Genomic DNA, 20,343 nt, shown 5'->3' with positions numbered 1-20,343 from the left:
GAGCCAAGGGTTAAGGCTGTCGGGTAGGTGGCACGGAAACTGCTAGCACTGTGATAACACTGCGCACGCGTGAGTCAGGATCCGCCCAACACAAGGCTGGACAGGGAGATAGAGGTCGCATCCTGAGGAATCTGGGCCTGGGGACCTCATCTGCTCTGTGGATGGATGCAGGGGGGGTGCAGGGGAGTGGCGCACTGGAGAAAGGACAGCTGCATCGGGGACACCCTGACCACCTCCTTCCAGAACATTCTGCTGTCGTATGAAACACTGGAGTTTCATATGGAAGAAAAAAAAAAATTTACTTACTAAAAGAGAAAACAGGTGCTACATTTAAAGGTAAAGGGGAATCTCATTATAAAAGTGTGATAAAAATAATCACAGCCCAGTTTAATAGAGAAAACATTAACAACACTGTGTTAGGATTCATAGAAAATGTTTGCACATTGACTGACCTCTACCTCTACTTCTACCTCCACCTGAGAAGGATCATTTTATTTAGACATAAACAGGCTAAAAAAGTCAAGGGCTTCAGCCGGTTTCAGCTTCCTGGAACAAGATGCTGCTCTGCAGGTGCTGGGCAGTCAGTCACCTGGAGGATAAAGCAGCCAGTGAGCCATCCTGAGGAACACAGACACACGGACACGCAGATGTGCAGGACCCTTCCGGCCTTGTTGGAGAGCAGGTGTTACAAGAAACTCTCCAGGAAACCATCACTTCTACAATTAAGTTTACTGGGAATACTTTTGAAAAGGAAGACCAGAGGCTGGGGCAAAGAGGGGGAGTGGGCAGTAGGGAATTACTGTTTACTGAGTACAGAGTTTCAGTTTGGGATGGTGAAAAAGTTCTAGATTTGGATAGTGGCGATGGTTGCACAGCAATGTGAATGTACTTAATGCTACTGAACAATATGTTATGGCATGGATATTTTAGCACAATAAGAGAGGGTGGGGGAAGGAGAGAGGGAGAGAGAAAGAAAGAGGCAAAACGAAAAAGTAGTAAGATTTCTAGTAAATTCAGCTGAGAGCCTCCTACTGCGTTCCTGAACGTGATGCCCAGGACAAAACTGAATTTCTCAAGAAATACTCTAAAGAAAAGCATCATCTGGAACATGCTAGTGGCCTGCCAAAGGCTATATGTCCCAACTGGCTATATTATGTAATCATGGGCAAGTTTTCTAAAACCATAGAGCACCTTCCCCCTAAAGGAGACTGAGCTCTTCACATAATTTAGTTCATAACTCTTCCCTGCAGTCTAGAAAGATGATCTCGTTATTATCATTATTATTATGGTAGCTATTTTGTATTTATTAAGAGTTCTCGGTGAGCCAGCTGCTATCCTCTCTTCCTTTGTCGTAGATGGGAACAAAACACACAGCAGTTCTGTGCATTGCCTGGGAAAGTAAGCAACAGGACCAAAATCAGAAGCAATGCCCAAGGCCACAGCACTCGACAGAAGAGGCTGTACTCTGCCCGATTTGGAGGCCCGGGCAAGGCTTCCCTCCCCCATTCCAGATTCTCACCACCGAGCAGGGCTCCTACTTAATAGAGAACACACACTTGCTTGCCAAAGAGTAGATACTTATTTTTGCATTTGCAAAATATCCAAGTAGACTTAATAAAATTATATTTGAGGTTAAACCACAAAGATAAGAAATTTAATCCAGGGCCCCAATTAAGTATTCTTTTTAAGAGAGTCTCAAATGTTTCCCATGTCTAAAGAGTTACAACTGTGCATGGCCCTAAATTCTGTGCCTGTAATCCTGACCGAGTTTCATTTCACAGGTTACAAAAAAAAACCAAATAATAATTACATAGTAACTATTGATTGTTTAATTACTTGAGACTGCCTTATAATCACCTAATCATGAAGGGTGTTACGAGATCTATAAACTACACATCACCAGGGTGCTGTGCACCAAGTTATTTGGTAATTCATTGATATGAGATGGAAGGGAAGAATTTTGAACTAAAGTAATCTAAACACTTCTAAGGAAAGGTGGCACACATGTGCCAAGCCGATAATAGATGCTTATACTTTAAGGCTGATGTTGAATAAATGAACAAACAAGGTAAACAAAACCCCAGGATAGAGATAAGAGTGGAAGAGACTCCTCCCCAAAGGCAAAGACACCAAAAAGATCCTGTAAGCTACCTGAGAGGCAATACCTTAGCCCAGTGGATCTCAATTCTGGCTTTGCATTAGAAGCATCTGGGAAGTGCTGGAAACTAGCTTTACACAGTCCTACACCAGACCTACTAGAACCAAATCTCTAGAGAAGGGTCCAGATATGTTTAGTTTTTCAAAGCTATCCAGATGATTTCCATAAACAGTGAGGGCTGAGAAACACTAGTAGCAAAAAGAAATCCTACAAAGTCCCCTGTGGCAAGTTTTAGTAGCAACTCCGGAGGTCTGGCCACCCAGCGGAGAAAGTGACCTTCCTTATGCATATGGCACACAGGCTCACAAAGGTCTTCCCTCTGTGCTTACATGGCAGCCATCTAATTCATTACACCCAACAGTCACAGCATGAGGTGACATCGTCTTGAGCCAAAGTAGATGCAAACAACATGGGGATTTATGAAAAGCTCATCAAGCCAACCCATTTCAAGGGTAAATGATTCTACTATGGGGCAGGAGTAAAATTGTTACCTATAATTCTGGCTAACTGCAATGAAAGTACCTTCTGAAACTAAATAATAATAACTAAATAATCCTAAAGTCTTAGCTGTAGTCAAATGAACCTATGACTAAGAACAATGCTTTGCATGTGCTACAGCATCTTAGAGACATGTCTATTTGATGTCAAAAATCACAATTTCTGTGCTCCTAGAAAAATAGTGCTTGGGTATTTTTGGCAGGTACAACTTTTTTTAATTGAATGAAACCAACTAGTACCCTTGGGCTATATCAATTTTAATAGATAATCTGTTACTATAAACAGTACGAAAATTATTTTTAAAGGTGATCGACATACTAGACCTGGCCCAAGAGCCTGGTTTATAGGGAAACAGGAAAGATAGACCTGCAGCCATGTTTTATATAAAATGCCCCTGATGCAAAGGATGATACGGAGGCTGTGGCAATGGGGAGATGGGCACTCAGCTATGGTACCTGGACATAAGCCATCCTGATTTTCTGTGTTCTATGGAATAGTTCCAAGAGGCATTAAAAGCAGTTACTTGGGTAGGGAGAGGAAAGGGGAGATTCCACAGTTAAATAAATCGGGAAAATATTGGGTAGAACAAAGTACTATAAATGCCAATATTCAAGAGTAAGGGATGGTTAGGAGCACTATGAAACCTCTTCAGTCACTCTATTCTTTTTTCACAGAGCTGATCTTGGGGTTCCACTGAACACACTTTGAGAAATGTGACTGTCTAGCTAACAAATGTCAGTGAGGCAAAGGCAAAGCCAGAGAGTCCTCCACTCAATCCAATGACCCTGTTTGCCTGAAGATCACAAAACAGAAGGGGTGCAAGAATGAATCTGTAGCTGGGGTCAGGCCACCCAGAGGGGACTTTCATGTACTTGGTAACACACAGCTTAATGGGCACAAGGATGAAGAAGAGAAAGGTCGACTCAGGATTAAGCTTCCCTAGTCCCTGTATACAGGACTCTGCCACCTACCTTGTAATAAAATAAAAGACAATAGCAATAATCAAACCTTAAGTGGACATAGCAGTTTAAGTTTAACAAGTACTTTCATAGTCCTTAATTCATTTCAATCTCACAGTAACCTGATGGGATATATCAGGAAAGGCTTTTTTTTTTTTTTTTTTTTTTTTTGCGGTACGCAGGCCTCTCACTGCTGTGGTCTCTCGCATAGCAGAGCACAGGCTCCGGATGCGCAGCCTCAGCAGCCATGGCTCACGGGCCCAGCCACTCCACGGCATGTGGGATCTTCCTGGACCAGGGCACGAACCCGTGTCCCCTGCATCGGCAGGCGGACTCTCAACCACTGCGCCACCAGGGAAGCCCAGGAAAGGCATTTTTATCCTCATTTTACAGATGAGAAAACCTGAAGCTCTAAGTGGTGATATGGCAAGCTCAAAGCTACAGCAAGTTAGAGGTAGAGCCAAACCCATAAAGACAGATCCTCAGTTCCTAAGTGAGGTCCTTACTACCCCACTCTCCTTACGAATCTCATAAAAAGGGCTCTCTACTTAGATCTTGCACAATCTTAAGGGGAAAAACTGTCGATTCTTCCCCCAAAATTTGTAAAATATATAATTATTTAAAAATCACTCTCACCTCAGTAAAATCCCAGAGTGCTACACCCAATTCTTCTTACGTCCTCTAATAATCTACTTCTTCTTACAAATTATTGAGAAATTGGCTTTCTTTAAACAAAGACCAACTATAGTATCTGAATGGCAATTATATCATCCAATGCCATAGAGAAGAATTAAGAGTTGGATTTAATATAAATAATGCAATTCTGAACATACATAAAAAAACCAAGAACTCAAAGGTAGAAGGTGAAGCACAAAGATGTGTGTGTTTCTGACCTCATCTTCTATGAATGCTTCCTGCACATCAGAAACTCTTCTGCAAAACCAAGACCAAGGAAACAGCTGGTAAGCTAGGCTCCCCCTGGTGCATGTGTTTGGGAAGAAGAAAAGGTTGCTGAGTGCCTACTATGTGTCAGGCACTGGGCTGAGGGATTCCACACACATTACACTTTAGTTTTCATAACAACCCTACACTGTACTATTACTAACAGTACTGTTACTCAGAGAGCAAGTTGGCCATCTTCACAAAACTAGAACGAGGCAGAAACAGACTGGATGCCAGCTCAGTCCTGCTCCTAAGTCCTTTCCATTACACTCCTATCCACTTGTGAAAATGTTAAATTATACCCCAACATATGCACATGCCAAGGCCTCTAAGCTTTTTCCAAATCCCCTTCCCACAATTCATTCAGGTCCCCACTCTGACTCATATTGCTCTATATTCTACGCTCCCACTGTCTCTGTTTGCACGTCAATTTTAAGAGTTTTTGCTATTTTCTCTTACGCTTAGAGAAGTGGTCCTCAGCTGCGGAGAACTTTGCCCCTCAGGAGACAGCTGGCAATGTCTGGAGACATTTCTGATTGTCAGGACTTCGGGGTGCACTGGCATCTCATGGGTGGAGGCCAAGGATGCTTCTAAACATCCTACAATGCACAGGACAGCACCTCCACAACAAAGAGCTATCTGACCCCAATGTTTCTCAACCCAGTGCCAAGGCTGAGAAACTCCGCCTTGAAGGGTAATGTGGTTTAATAAATGTGCTTTAGTTTCCTCCCCTATAAAATCATGAGGAGTAACTAAGACACCATATAGGAAAAGCTTTAGCACACAGTAAGCATTCTAACTAAACATTAACTAATTAGTTAATCTGATTGCACACTTTTTAGAGTAGGAACCACCTTGGTTGGCTCTGCATTCTTCCCACACAAAGCACAGGGCTTTTGTCACGGGCACTCAACAAATGTGAAATAATGTATTCTTTATATTTGAATTTTTGTTTAAAAAACAAATGCCACTATTATTTAAGAAACACAACATTCTCCCATACTCACTCCTTACCAAACAAGAAGTGAATAGTATAATTCATGATTCATTAGAACAGAATATGAAAAGCTACATTGCATCCTGAATATGTCATAGAATCACCTCCATAGCAAGACTATCAATAAACCTGCTATTAAAATGTTTTGTCTCACTTCAACAGAAAATTTATTAAGAGATCACAATATATAGATTTAAGGAAATCCCCTGCAACAGCCTCAGATTCTTCTGTCTATGCCAGGTCAGTTTTTGACCGTATCAATTGTCAGGTCTTGAGTTGAATTACTCAGAAACCACCTTAAACTGTAATCACAAGCATGTCAAATCAAAACAGCAAAAGTCAAGTCTCAGAATGAGTATGTCAGAACTGGCTGGCATCACATCTCAGGTCCAGATCTTTGCGCATTTTTACTTTTCTCAGTTTACGCATGTTAGAGTCGGCACAAAAACCCTACAGTAAATGATTACAAAAAAACATTAGGATTAACATTCACTCAAGTGGCCCTACAACAGGATAATCTACAATCATTTTTGCAGAGTCTCTGGAGGTGTGGCCCCAGGGCCCTGAACATCAGAATGAACCCATACACTTATTAGAAGTGCAGATTCCTGGACCCCAGCCAGAACTACTGAATCAAAATTTGAGAGGTTAGGCCTGGAAATCTATATTTTTAATCATTTCTCAAATATTTGTTTTGCATAGTAAACTCTGGGAACCTCTTCCAGGAGGGTGAACCCCAGAAAATTGATTTGCCTCATCTGTAAATTTCCAGCATGTGTCTTGCTTCTACAGATTATCAATAATTAATTTAACATAAAATCCACACCCCTACCATAAAAATCAGGGAGAGAATTCTGTTGATGACTTTTGTCCAAATATGCACATCTGAAGTAAGCAGACTGACATTTTATGGGAAATGCTGAAAAAACTGGGAATGAATATAAATAGAATTATCAAGGAAAACAGAGCTCAATTCTGGGCCACACACAGGTCACCATCTACTATGTACCAGATGGGGGATACAGTGATGGTTAGACGGACTAGGTCCCTACCCTTATTTTTTCCTTATTATGCATTTAAATTGTTTAATATATACATAAACAAAGAAGTAAAATACTTTCAGAGAGTGGCAATGCCATGAAGACAAAAAAACAAGTTGACAGAGAAAGTCATTGGGAGGAGGGAGGCAGTGGCAGTGGCTGGCTCTATTAGATACAAGGATGAAAAGTGGTTTCCTTGAGCAGGTAACATTTGAGCTGGGACCTGAAGGAGAGAAAGCTAGCCATGAGAGGGTTGAGGGGCAAGTGCTCTAGACAGAAGAAACTATTACTAGAAAGATGCTGAGGTGAGAAAAAGATTCGCATGAAATTATTATTGAAATTAAATCAGAAATCAGATAATACATACAAAATGTTTCATGACATAGAAAACTATTTTAAAGTATGAAGGATTATTTTTATTAATATGTTAGAATCGTTTCAGGGCAGAAGCCAGGATAATGAAGGACCTCAAGTCTAAGTCATACGAAGAATTAATTCAGCAACTGTGGCTACATTGACTGGAGATGAGGAGACACAAGTATGTGTTTGGGGGAAGAAGGGAGAAGTCTTCTTCAAATATCTGAAGGACTATGTTCTTGTGGAAGAAGATTACATTTATTTTTTTAAATAGCTCCGAGGGAGTGAAAGGAGCTTGAACTGGTAAACATTTTAGGAAGGGAGAATCTTGGCTCAACATGATAATGAACATTCAAAGGGAATTGCAGGCAAATGGAATGACTGGGAGGTAATGAATCCCACACAAGTGGAGGTGATCAAGGATGGGCTGAACAGACGCTGGCAGAGGCATGATTGGGCTAGATGACCTATAAGGACCTATGAAACCCTTTGAAAACACACACACACACACACACACACACACACACACTCAGTCACAGCGTTCTCTCTCAACAAGTACTATAACCACCAATATGGCCTCTTTACTTCATACTTTACAACCTAGAGGAGGTTTTAAGAGAAACCTGAGAGATACTGAGGAATCCACCATATTCCCAATTCACGTTGTCACCCCAGAATAAAGTACATCTCCATCTCTGCAATAACCAATATACAGTTCCAAAGGGCAAATAAAGAAACAGGATAGACTAACATTCATTTTTTAAATCTGTGGCTAAGATTTAATGGTGTTTTAGCAATAAACATTAAACAATTATTTGGACCTATTAAAATAATTACTCTATTTTAACAAAAATGTGTCTGGATTCCATTAGGTCCCAATAAGTGGCATGCCAATAAATAGCCAAAGCCTTTAGCAAACGGGTATGTGGCCTTTGGTTGGTTCATTTTTTTCATGGGAGCCATAGGCCCAAGAAGATGATTTCCTCATAAAAAACCCTGACAGAGCCTCTTTACTCTTCATTATTTATGCAATCTTTCTAGAAAGTAAAGCAAAAAACAGATACTGAACTACCACTTGACCACCTGGGACCAAAATGATAAATCTAACCTTCCAAGGAGAGACAGACCAAGCTAGACTTGGGAGTAAGGCTAGAAGCAACTTTGAAAAGCTAAATGTTGTTAATGACCTTTATATAAAATATGTTTCCACATCTAGATTTAAGTGGCTTATATGAAGATATACTTCAAGAAATACTCTCTTAATATCTACATATACTTTTTGTGTATTGAATTAAGTCTACTTCTTGAAAATTACTTGTAAATAAAATTATATTATGACTCTCTTAGGACAGCTTATTAAAAGAAACTTATAAGAATCTTTCCAGAAAAGAAAGGCTACATCTGTATAATTGTACATAAAATTATACCTCATTTTATGAAATCCAGGAACAACAAAAGCCAGGGTTACAAAAAATTAAAATCAAAGATTTAATATTTAATGTAAAGAAAGTATTTATCACAGACTTTTTTGGTATAGATATCTGTTCCTAGGGCTTTAAAATTTATATTTATGTTTACACTATTTTAGAAATATACCTATTCCATAAAAGTTAAATATAACCTATAATGTGGACAATCACTTCCTAAATTATTTCTCTTTGGGTTCACGTGTATTTGAGTTCAGGTTTTGCAGTTTATTAAGCTTTAATCCTTCAGGGCTCAGAGTAACAGCAGGACTGGATTAGTGACCCAGAAAACCCAGGTGTCTCTGTTCTTGAGGGGGTGCCACCTAATATCATCTGGGTCGTCTAGAAACCAAACCCTTAACTGGGTATGGAGGATTAATCCTTCAGGTAAATCATTCCAAGTCCCCAAAACATTTATAGCAAACACCCTCACTTGACTAATGCACAGAAAAGCTGCTGTACCACAAAACAATACATAGGGCTGGTAAAAGAAACCAAGCCTCCTGTCTCAAAGTCCAATGTTATCACCATGGCCATCTTTGCAGTCTCCCCTCAGCTTGAGAGAAGCCAAATTTCTGTATCAACCTCTAAGAGAAGGGCACCCTTTAGAACAATAGTGTTAACAACGTACTTGGCCAATTTCTTTCCTCTCTGAAGATCTGAGACCTCCTGCGACTTGTTTCCTTTTCTTTTTTTTTCAAGTAACAAGAAATTAGGGCTAATTTTGGATTTTCCAAACATTCTCATCCTTAATTGAGAATCCTTATCTCTTTGTTATCCTCCCTTGCAAGAGTGTATACAGTCCACCTCTTAGATTAGTGGACAAAGCTGTGAATCATCTCCCAGATGTGTATTCTACAGGTGGGAAGCACAGGACAATGGAATGGCACTATAAAACCAACAGCATTATACAGAGTTGCTTCTCCAAATTGACAGCGAATCAGAAGTAATTCTCTACATAAATGAGGGCTTAATTCATAAGCTCACATTAATTCACAAGTTCAATCCAACTTCTCAAAATGCAATAGCACAATCTTCCAACCTGATTATCTTCACTGAAAGTATTTAAAAGCATTTGCTGAGACACCTTTCTTTCTTGTGTCAGACAGGATCAGTGTCAAGTGAACAGCTGGAGTAGACTACATTCTGTCTAATTGCAGGGAGTTGACATTTTAGGAAATAATCATTTCTTGCAAGAGAGAAATTTTCCCCTGGAGTGGACACCAAAGGGTACCTCCTGGTAAATAAAGGCCTAAGTATTTTTATTTATATATATATGTATATGTATGTATATATATACACACATATACTTTTGACATTCTGTAGAATCGGAAATATTACAATCTGGATGACTTTTACAATAATTTTAATCAACTTAGAGAAGTTTAGGACTCAAAGAAGTAATTTTTAAAAAATAGAACAACAAGAGAGAATTTGTAGTGAAAATGCCATCCCATATCACTACCACGCTAGAAAGTGACGGATATTTCCCTTGAAATAATCATGTGGAAACAGTTGGTTTGTTTTGAAGGCATTTATTTCAATAGCTCATTCACTAAAACCCCCTGAGCTTTAGTCCAAAAAGTTAATTTCCATTTTCTTTTGATAATCAGGAGAATCAACCCACTTTTCTAAATAATCACTTTTTCAGATCATTTTCTGGGAGAAAATATGTTTTAAAAGCATGTTTGGAGTGAATTTGTAAGTAAAAATTTAGTAAAAAGGAGAGAAGAACTTTTCATTCCTCAGCTCAAGTTTAACTTTTAAGTATTTCCTATCTTGTAAGAGTCGTTGCTGCCATTAGGCCTTTCTTTGTGAGGTGGCCAGTTTTCTCCTAACATTGTTCACTAAATTCATTTAACTCATGCCCTAGGCCAGTAACAAATCTACTTTTCCAGCTGTGATACTTTAATAGCTTAAATTTCTGAAGTAAATAGCATCCTTCGCGCCTTTGAAAACCAGTTCTGGCAGTGATTAAAGTAAAGAAACGAAACATTTAAAGAGCTTCATATATGCACCATCAGAATGCATGTGTCAGCTATAAGCTCTATAATATATAATGAAGGGAAATGCCCAAATCCCAGAATCCGGTTTAGGTAGTGGGACTACAGATACATTTAAAAAGATGGAGAGTCAATTAACAAGTATATTATGTCATTTTAAATCTGTTATGAGACATGTATGAGTGAGAACAGACAGCACTGCTATTCCGCATTCATGAACCGAAACCACACATAAGCCATGTTCAAGCTCAAGGAACTTACCTTATACACTTGTCCGTATGTTCCATTGCCAACAAGTTCCACCAATTCAAAGATCCCTGCAGGATCCTGAAAGAAAATAAACAATAAAAAGTCAAAACGATATTCTAGCCGTCGTCTTAATCAAAAGCAAATATGCATTTAAAATAAGCAAATAAATAACAACTTTAGCTTTTGGGGGGGGCTCTCATATGTTAATATTAAAGAGCATTAAAATTTAATTCAGCTGCGGCTATGAAATGAGTCAAAATCTATTTGTTTCTATTTTACATTTCTATGAGATGTGTTTAAATCAGACAAAAGGAAACAAGACTTCGTTGAAACAATTTAAAAAAAGAATTAATGCATTTCTCACTGTCAAATGGAAATACACTTGTAGGTACCTCGGGCTAAACTGAAAGGCTCACCATCCTGAAGGGGTTCCAATTTTGAAGATTCTTCTGTTTGACATTTCTGAGCTGCTCATTGTGTCGAACACTGGCAGTTCAGAAAGGAGTGCTCCTGTGTTGTGGGGCAATCTTCCCTGCAGAAGTCAACAGTTTCCAAGAGAAAATGGAATCAACCTAACTTCCTCTCTCAGAAAGTATTTCTCTGGATTCATCTCCCCTCTCGACAATGCTGCCTCTGCTAAATACGCTTTTGCGGCCTGGCCTCCAGTTCCTGCAGGACCTGGAGAGTCCCGGGCAGGATCTAGAATGCAAAGGAAACTGGAGAACTATGCAAGTTCTTAGCACCGAACAGGTGTCTGCTAACCCTCAGAGTCAGCTGTGTTAGAGCGCTCAATAAATATCCAATAATCGTGGATATTATTACCGAATTACCATCCCCAAAAGTCGAAGAGAAAAATCAAAGCCTATGAGATTCAACTCAGAGACAGAAAGTGCCTTTGGCCTCCTCTGATTCCTAACTGAACAGAAATGATTTCTTTAAAGGTCTAGCTCACGAATCACAAACATCCATGTCCACAGAGGCTGGGCAAGTAACGGAAAAGAGTGAGGGGGCCGCAGGGGCCTGTGACAAACTGAGGAAGTCATGTCCCCTTTGCGGGGCAGGGGGGCCAGCTGGAACCAATCGTTGTCATGTCAACCTATGAGCACAGTCTTGCCAGGTCTGAAGATTTTTTTGAAGAAAAACTGAACATTTTCTTTCATGTGAGATCTCGTTTTTAAATGTTAGGCACGAACTCACTTTAAAAAAAAACTCTGGGGGACAAATGAAAAAAACGTCAGCCTCTGGCCTAAAAAGCATTTCCCCTCTCCAGTCAACAGGTTTACAGAGCACTGCCATATGGTGTGACGGTGACTGAGAATCAGGCAGGGGAAAGCCTGGATTTTAGCTTCAGACAGGCCTGGGCCGAGCCCCAGCTCTGCCTTGTCTGGCGGCGTGATCCCAGATCTCTCCCCTGGGAGAGCAACTCAGTCTCCACGCAGATAAAACGGGGAGGACATCTACCCAGCAGAGCTCTGGGGAAGAGTAAGTGAGGGCCTAGCACCACACCTGCATGTAGTCAGCAAACCTAATATCTGACAGGAATCATTTTTAAGCTGAGGAATCCCACACCTCTAGTAGCATTTAAAGGGAGAGGGGCTGCTCTTCACAGGGAAGGGGACAAATGAGTTGGAGGTGACAAGTTAGAGCTCTTTAAAGTGACAGTCTTCAGCAAACCAGGCCCAAGAATAGCCCTTTGTGTTGTGTCTTCAAAGATCTCACATAGAAAACAAATTAAAAAAGAAAAAAATAGGACAAAACAGCAACAGCTGAAGCACTTAGTCACTCACAAAGACTGCAATTAGCATTATCCATTGTTATAAAGACAGGAAGGCAAGAAACCCCACTCCAGACTCATGTCCCGACAGATGGAGAAGTCCAGAAGTTCCAGCTATGCCCCACCTGGTCAGGGAGCTGTGGACATCATCCCAGATGGAACCATGAGACAGGAAAACATGGGAAAAGGACCTAGAGCTCTGCAGACGGAGACCCCAGAGCTAAAAGTCACTGTCAAGGCCACCTGGGAGGTGCCTGAAGATGGGAAAGAAAAATCGTGTTTGTTAAACTACTAGGCCATTAGAGCAGCAGGTTTTATTATGAATGGGATTAGAAGGAAATGAGGAAAAGGGGGAGAAGTAGCCCACAAGTGGTGGCAGCTGCTGTTTGTTTCTAAGCTGTGCTTCCCAGTAGTTTGTTTGCGCAGTGGTGTTTCTGCAACAAATTTCAAGAGAGGTCCTACATTTGCTTGAAATATCTCAATTGTGTGTTGTTTTCTTTTTTTAATATTTATTTATTTGTTTATTTATCTTTGGCTGCATTGGGTTTCGTTGCTGCACGCGGGCTTTCTCTAGTTGTGGTGAGCCGGCGCTACTCTTTCTTGCGGTGCACGGGCTTCTCATTGCGGTGGCTTCTCTTGTTGCGGAGCACGGGCTCTAGGCACGCGGGCTTCAGTAGTTGTGGCACACAGGCTCAGCAGTTATGGCGCACGGGCTCTAGAGCGCAGGCTCAGCAGTTGTGGCGCACGGGCTTAGTTGCTCCGCGGCATGTGGGATCTTCCCGGACCAGGGCTCGAACCCATGTCCCCTGCACCGGCAGGCAGATTCTTAACCACTGCGCCACCAGGGAAGCCCCTCAATTGTGTTTTCAACATTCATTTTTCTTGACTAAAAAAAAAATATGAACAAAAGAAAGGAGATGTAGGATGGTGAGTACCAGCTGCCGTAAGGAGCCCGGGAAGCGTAAGCAGGGTGGCAGGAGAGGGAGGTGCAGAGCGGGACCCACTTCTGCACCCAGGGATCGCCCCACCTCACAGACCTCTCCTCAGGGCTGGGATGTAATGGGCAGGTCTCAATACGAGCCAGGCAGCTGACTCCCAGGTTCCTTCCTCTCCTCAAGTAGTCCATTCATAGGCATATTGGTCCAGCCAGTCGGAGCCAAGAGGGTTCAATGCCAAGACTTTCATTCCAGCTGCTGGGAGAGAGGCTCTTCCCACTGGACACATCAACGGGCTCAGAAGCAAAAGTCAGAGGGACTACAGAGTTTGATTGGCATCCCCCCTTGGGTAAGCAACCAAACCGGAAACAGTCATCAAATAAGGGTGGTTCCCCAGGAAACAGACTCTGAGAATCACCGAGATTTACACAGAGGGTTAACCGGGATGTGCCTCATAACGCCAGTGGGGAGTGACTGAAGAAGGCCTGGACTGAGCGGATGAAGGAAGTCAATGCAATGCAGTGGAACAAAGACTTCATCTGCTCCCACAGGAGCTCTGGAGTTGGGATGACTCTTCAGAATTACCCTACCTTGAGGCATGGGGGCCTCTTTCCCCCACCTCCATTGACTAGTCATTGCATGCAGGCTGTCCCCCATCCCCATCCCAGAGGTTATGATCTTGGGTGAAGGGACACTCTTCAGCCGAGGACAATTCCCAGGTGAGAACCATCGCTAGCCACCTACACTCCCAGCAGGTGGAAATGAGCACCTCAGCAGTGGACAGGGAATCTGGGTGGCACACCATGGCATCCACTACAAGCATCCTGGCTAGAAATGAGGACCCACTTGGAACTGGAAGAGAAGTCTCCAAGCATCTACCTTCTACAGTATACTGATAGTAATAAGACAAAACGGCACAATTAGAGTCATGGTGTTTGCAAGGAGGGAAGAGAAGTCTCCAAGCATCTACCTTCTACAGTATACTGACAGTAATAAGACAAAACGGCACAATTAGAGTCATGGTGTTTGCAAGGAGGGGGCTCTCTGAGACCCTAGAAAGCACAAGGCAGAGCTATTGTTCAGGGACACTTGAACTTAGCACTGACTCTAAGCTTCCCTATTCCCTCTCCCCCAATCCAAGTACCTGGGCAGCTGGATGTTTGTGAATATTCCCTTACACAAATGCATATAAATGTCAGAGACTTTCTTGGGGAATACTGATATAGCTTGAATGTTGTAAGCATTCAGCTGTGTTCTCGATTCTTGCAGGACTCTAAAGTAATTTCTCGTGGCTCACCAATGACCTTGATCTCTTGTTTGTAATGGTCTCTTCTCAGTCTGTCCTGGTTGTTCCCTCTGAGGCACTGACACTGCTGAGCATCGCCACTCTTGGTGAAATCCACCCCCTCCTTTCTCTTCCATCATCCAGTCTCTCAGAGAGATTTTTCTTTCTCCTGCCCATACCTTAAAGGTTGGCTGAGCCCAAGGTTCCATGCTCCTGTTGTCCACTAAGTGCTAAGGATTTTATCTCCAGAAGTCCACCATATCCATCTACTCAACCCTCTTCATACAACAGCCCTCACCATCTTCTTGCTGGGACTGTTTATTTCAATCAATTCTCTCCTCCTTTCAAGCTATCCTTCACACCAATCTTTCTAAAATAGACATTTCTAAACACAACACACCACGCTTTAAAGTCCTACACAAGGTGGTTCAAATTGAAAGTCAAGGTCCTGTCATTCTTAGGCCCAGTTTTCATTCCCAGCTTCACGTTCCATCATTTTGTGCTACATCCAACCGCTTCAAACCTCAGTTCCCTGACACATCACACTTAGCCATGTCTCTCTGCCTCGGTTCATACTGTCTGCCTGCCACGATTATTCCTTCTACTATTCTCTACGAGGCAAAGCCCATCCTTGAAGGTCCAGTGTGACACCTCCTCTGTGAAGCCTGTCTCAAACTAGTGCCCCCGCCTCTCTGCCCCCATAGCACGTTGTGCATGGCTCCATGATAACCGCTCTCACACAGTGAGGTCCCCTCTTCCATTTCTCTCTCTTGATGAATTGCAAATGGCCTGAGAGCAAGCACGGAGCATATTTATCTCAGTGTTTCCAGCACTTAGCATGGCGTCCAACACACAACTGCTAGACATAACTATTTACTCAATAAGGTTGATGTCCCACAATGCTCCACAATATAAGTAGAGGAAGTCGCAAAAAATGGGATCAGAATGTAGAGCCAAAGGTCTAACAAGCTTACGTCATTTCTTTTTCCATCTAGACATAGCTGTCCCAGCCACTGCCCCTTCCTCACTCCCCTGACCCGGCTCCCAACCGCACAAAACTGTCACATGCATAAGCTCCTGTGGTCTTCCCAGCTCTAAAGAAAATTCATAAGGGCCATTGTTGTAAGCTGTGCCTCCGGTACGTGGAGAAGACAGGCTGTCAGGATGCGGCCACGTGCAATGCAACAAGAAGACACTGTGCCTAATGATCATGTTCCAAAGACAGGAAGGGTAAGAGAAAAGAATCAGTTTAATCCTCCCTCTCATGTTTGCTTAGAGGCTCGTCGTAAAGCCGGGATGGGCAGCATGGAAGAAGGTTACATACACCAAGGAGAAATGAGCAAATCATTGACATTTACCAAAGTCAGGAATCCCTGTTGGCTACACATGCCTTTATTCAGATCTTAACCTTTGCTGAGAGGCTGAAAAGAACATTTAATTCTATGGTAGAGCAGGTTACATTATTTCATAATGAAATATAACGACATATCAAAAGACATGCTGTTGCATGAAAGAAAATGTAACTTTTCAGCAAGTTACTGATGAAGGCAAATTTGATTAATCATAATAATAAAAATCACAATAATCACTAACATTTCATGAGCACTTATGTGCTAGGTACTATTCTAAGCACTTTCCATGGAGAGATTAGTTAATTATCGCAACTCTATCAAGTGGTTGCTGTCCTCGTCTTTGTTTTACAGAGGAGGAAACGGAGGTTCAGAGAAAGTAAGAACTAAGTCGAGGTCACACCAACAATGGGTGGCTGAGCCAGGATGGGTCAGACTGCAAACCCCAGGCCCTTAACCAATCACCACCCCATCAGCTTCACAGAATCAGAATTCCCGGCCCTTGATTTTCCACTTGCTAGCTCTCCAGCCCTGGGCAAGTTTCAAAACTGCCCTGAGTCTCAGTTTCTCCGTCTCTAAAAAGGGAACAATAGTATGTCCCAGGCAGGGTTACTGGGAAGACTGTGAAAGTGTGTAGACTAGCTCAGGGCCTGATACTTAATAGGACTTCAATAAATATTAACCTCTTTCCTTCCTTTTCTTTTCCCCTTTGAAAAAAGAATTCATTTAATACACAAGGAATATGCTGCAGAAAAATTCAGGGTGTGTTTCAAATATTTTCAACTCATAAAGCCAGTAAAAGAACACCGATTGTTTATTAACCAAGATCGCCACATGTTTAACAAACAGAGTCAGATATTTATGGACAAACAAGTGTCTCTTTAGAAATCAGCGAGACATTTGGAAAGACGCGTTAACTTTTCGGGGCTCCTGGGATGCTGGAATAAATTCTCTCGTCTATCAGCTGATGAAATTCAGGTGGCATTGGCAGGCTCAAGTCTGACTTCTCAGCAGGGTGGAGTGATTTAAGGTCTAGGAGTTAATATTCCCAGTCACTGAGTTATACTTTAATTCTTCCAGGTCCTCTGAATGACACTGGATTTATCGGAATACTAAATAACATCTCTGGACTAAATCCCAAAGACTGGAAAAGCCAAACCTAAATATATAACTAGGATAACTACTTCCTTAGCAGCATAAACGATGATACATATCCTTCACAGCCCTTTCCCCCTTCTCTGAAAATGAAATCAAGAGAGAAATTGGGAGCTTGTACAGACTCTAGACAACCCTTCTCCCAAACTCCCCTTCTTCAAGACCTGGCCGTTCTGTGCCAGATCTTTCACTTGAGGTCACCAGTTCTGCGTCAGGGTGAAATAAACCCTCGCAGAATATGGACGGCTGATAAGGCTCCCAGAATGACTGCCTACCCCGCAGATTCCCTACTGACATCTGCTAAAAGACTGTGCTTACTCCAAACTCACGGGCCTTAAAAAGACCAAAATGTTATTTCTCTTAGAACCATATTTAGTAGCTGATTTGTTCGGTTTCAGCCCTAACTGACAAGCATATGCTTACAAAAGCAAAACAGGACAAAGAAAACAGGAACAGTAGGAGAACTTTCCATATTTATCTTGAGCCTTCAGGCTTTTCAACACCATCGTTATTCCAAAGTAAGTAGAGCACTGGGAACCATCGTGCTGACTCAACACAGCACCCCCAATTCTAGTCCGTGCTGCACTCACAGCCAGGCCAGGTCCCTCGAATCATTTTTCACTGACCTTCCCTCCTAACGTGAGGGTCTGAGGAGCGAAAGGTCTTGCCTTGCACAATGGGGTTTATTCAGTCCCTGGGCGCTACCGGCACCCTCCCACGCACCTACTGTCTGGGGTGGAAGCAGGCGGTACACTGGCCCTGCCTCCTGGTGTTTCCAGGCTGATGAAGGAATAGACATAAGCAGATAACTACACATACACAGTCATTAAATTACAATGACAAGCGACATGCAGGAAAAATAAAAGGTGCTCCGAGGGCTTCCCTGGTGGCGCAGTGGTTGAGAGTCCGCCGGCCGATGGAGGGGACATGGGTTCGTGCCCCGGTCCGGGAAGATCCCACATGCCCCAGAGTGGCTGGGCCTGTGAGCTACGGCCGCTGAGCCTGGGCGTCTGGAGCCTGTGCTCCGCAACGGGAGAGGCCACAACACTGAGAGGCCCGCGTACCGCAAAAAAAAAAAAAAAGTGCTCCGAGAGCATATTCCTGGGAGATCTACAAAACAGCCCGGATTTCTCTTCATTAACATACTGCCCAAGCCATGCCTCTCAAATGGGACAGATAATTCAAGTAAAAAATACATACAAAAATAACATAAAACACTGGTTGCTGAATTTTCTCACTTGATCATCTATATAAATTAAGCTCTGAGGAGCTATCAGAGGATTGGTGCAAAAATGTTAGATTTCACGTCGGGATTCTCCTCCTTGCTAGTGTGATTTGACCTCTCATATTCTGATTTCCCCATCTGTAAAATGGGAGAGTCCCGCTTGGCCTGCGGTCTTTGCAAGGCTGTATCCCACACAAGCTGGGCACCTCCCCAATGCCACATGTCCTTGGTTGTCCTCTGGGAAGGGCGATGCTAAGTGCAGGCTGACTCCAGGATGCCCACTGCCCCTTACGGCTGTGCTTGGCTAGACAGTATTGGCATCCTTTTACCAATACTAACTCTGGCAGGTTCTGGACATGGTTCCAGCCAAACCTCAAGGGACACGGCCCTCAATACTGGTAGCTGCTAGCCCTCGGGTCAGGGGGACCGGAGCCTCCCCACTTCCTGTTCGGGTCCCAGTTCCACCGGCTACTCATATTCATCAGCCAGCGGCAGTGGACCAGCTTCCCCATGCCTGCCACAGCTCACCTGCTCCACTCGGGATGCTGCATCTCCCGCCTGTCCTCAAGAAGCAGCCTCTAGAATGAGATCTGAAACCTGGCTCTTCAGATTAATAGGGGTGAGACCTTAACCTATAATGGTCATTATCACCGTCTCTGGGATAGACAATGGCCTAAATGCTTTATATACATTTTCATATTTAATCTTCTTAGCGACTGTGGGAAGTAGATATTACTAACCCCAATTTCCAGATGATGAAACAAAAGCTTCAAGGAATTAACTTGCTCAAGGTTAAATAGTATGTGGTAGAAACAGCAGCCAAGGCCAGACTGCAAAGTGAGGAAAAACATACATCCCATGAGGATTGTTCAGAGGATCAGAAACAACATACACAAAGCATTTAGCTTTATGCACAGTAGTGCTTAACAAAAAAAGCTACTGCTATTATTGCCCTTGCTGCTGGTATCATTAAAAGTTGCCCAATGGGCTTCCCTGGTGGCGCAGTGGTTGAGAGTCCGCCTGCCGATGCAGGGGACACGGGTTCGTTTCCCGGTCCGGGAAGATCCCACATGCCGCGGAGCGGCTGGGCCTGTGAGCCACAGCCGCTGAGGCTGCGCGTCCGGAGCCTGTGCTCCGCAACGGGAGAGGCCACAACAGTAACAGGCCCACGTACCGCAAAAAAAAAAAAAAAAAAAAAAAAGTTGCCCAAGATGACAGCATTGTCAGTAGTAGAGGCAGAATTCAAATCCAGATATTTTTAATCCAAGCCCATCACTATTTCTCACTTCTCTACAAATGGCCGATGCTGAAATTAACTTGGGGCTGTGGGGTTGATGAAGGCCTTGCAGTTTCACCATGGAGCCAGAGAAGGGCCAGTAACCTCAAACCAGGCAGAGGCAACCAGGCAAGTGGCTGGGGACCCGGAAGTAAAATGTGCCACAGCTGCTCGATGCCCCTCCTTCCCATCAGAGCCTGGAGTCCCAGACACAGAGACCAAGTGGGCGCTGAGATTTCCATCCAAAGCTTCCGTTTCTTTTTTTCTTACTTTGCCATCAGCTAGGATGAACACTGAGTACTTTAAGTTAACCAATCAATTGTCAGTGAGAAGCAGTAAACCACAGTAGTTAAGACCACAGACTACAGCCAGAAAGCCTGACGCTGGTCCCAGCTTTCCCCTTTACTAGCTGTGACCTTGAACAGATTATTTAATCTCTCTGTGCCTCAGTTTCCTCAACTGTAAAAGAGTGATAATAGTAGTACTTACTTCCAAGGATTACTACAAAATGATTAATATATAGAAAACATTTAAAGCAATGTCTGGCATAATGTAAGTACTCAAAAGTGTTTGTTAATAATTCCTTATCATAGAATGCAAATTCTAAGAAGGAAAGACATACTGGTTTGGTTCATTGCAGTGCCCCCACTACTCAGATCAATGACTGGGACATTA

At 42.8% G+C, this 20,343-nt stretch overlaps 1 protein-coding gene across 6 annotated transcripts in view; it reads right to left on the bottom strand.

Annotated features, from left to right (window-relative positions):
* Positions 1 to 20,343, bottom strand: part of TNIK (TRAF2 and NCK interacting kinase) — a 410,885-nt gene that overhangs the window by 307,334 nt on the left and 83,208 nt on the right. For all 6 annotated transcript variants that reach the window (XM_089910873.1, XM_089910872.1, XM_022572342.2 and 3 more), the window contains exon 2: positions 10,682 to 10,747. In XM_089910873.1, coding sequence (XP_089766999.1) covers positions 10,682 to 10,747 — 66 coding nt within the window. The remainder of the gene's footprint in view (positions 1 to 10,681; positions 10,748 to 20,343) is intronic.

The sequence above is a fragment of the Delphinapterus leucas genome, chromosome 4 (assembly GCF_059928025.1).
Source record: "Delphinapterus leucas isolate spDelLeu-1000000601 "Yukka" chromosome 4, BTC_Dleu_Yukka2, whole genome shotgun sequence".
NCBI classification, from domain to species: Eukaryota; Metazoa; Chordata; class Mammalia; order Artiodactyla; family Monodontidae; genus Delphinapterus; species Delphinapterus leucas.
Note: the sequence above shows the minus strand (reverse complement) of the source record. Positions and strands in the feature narration are given on the sequence as shown.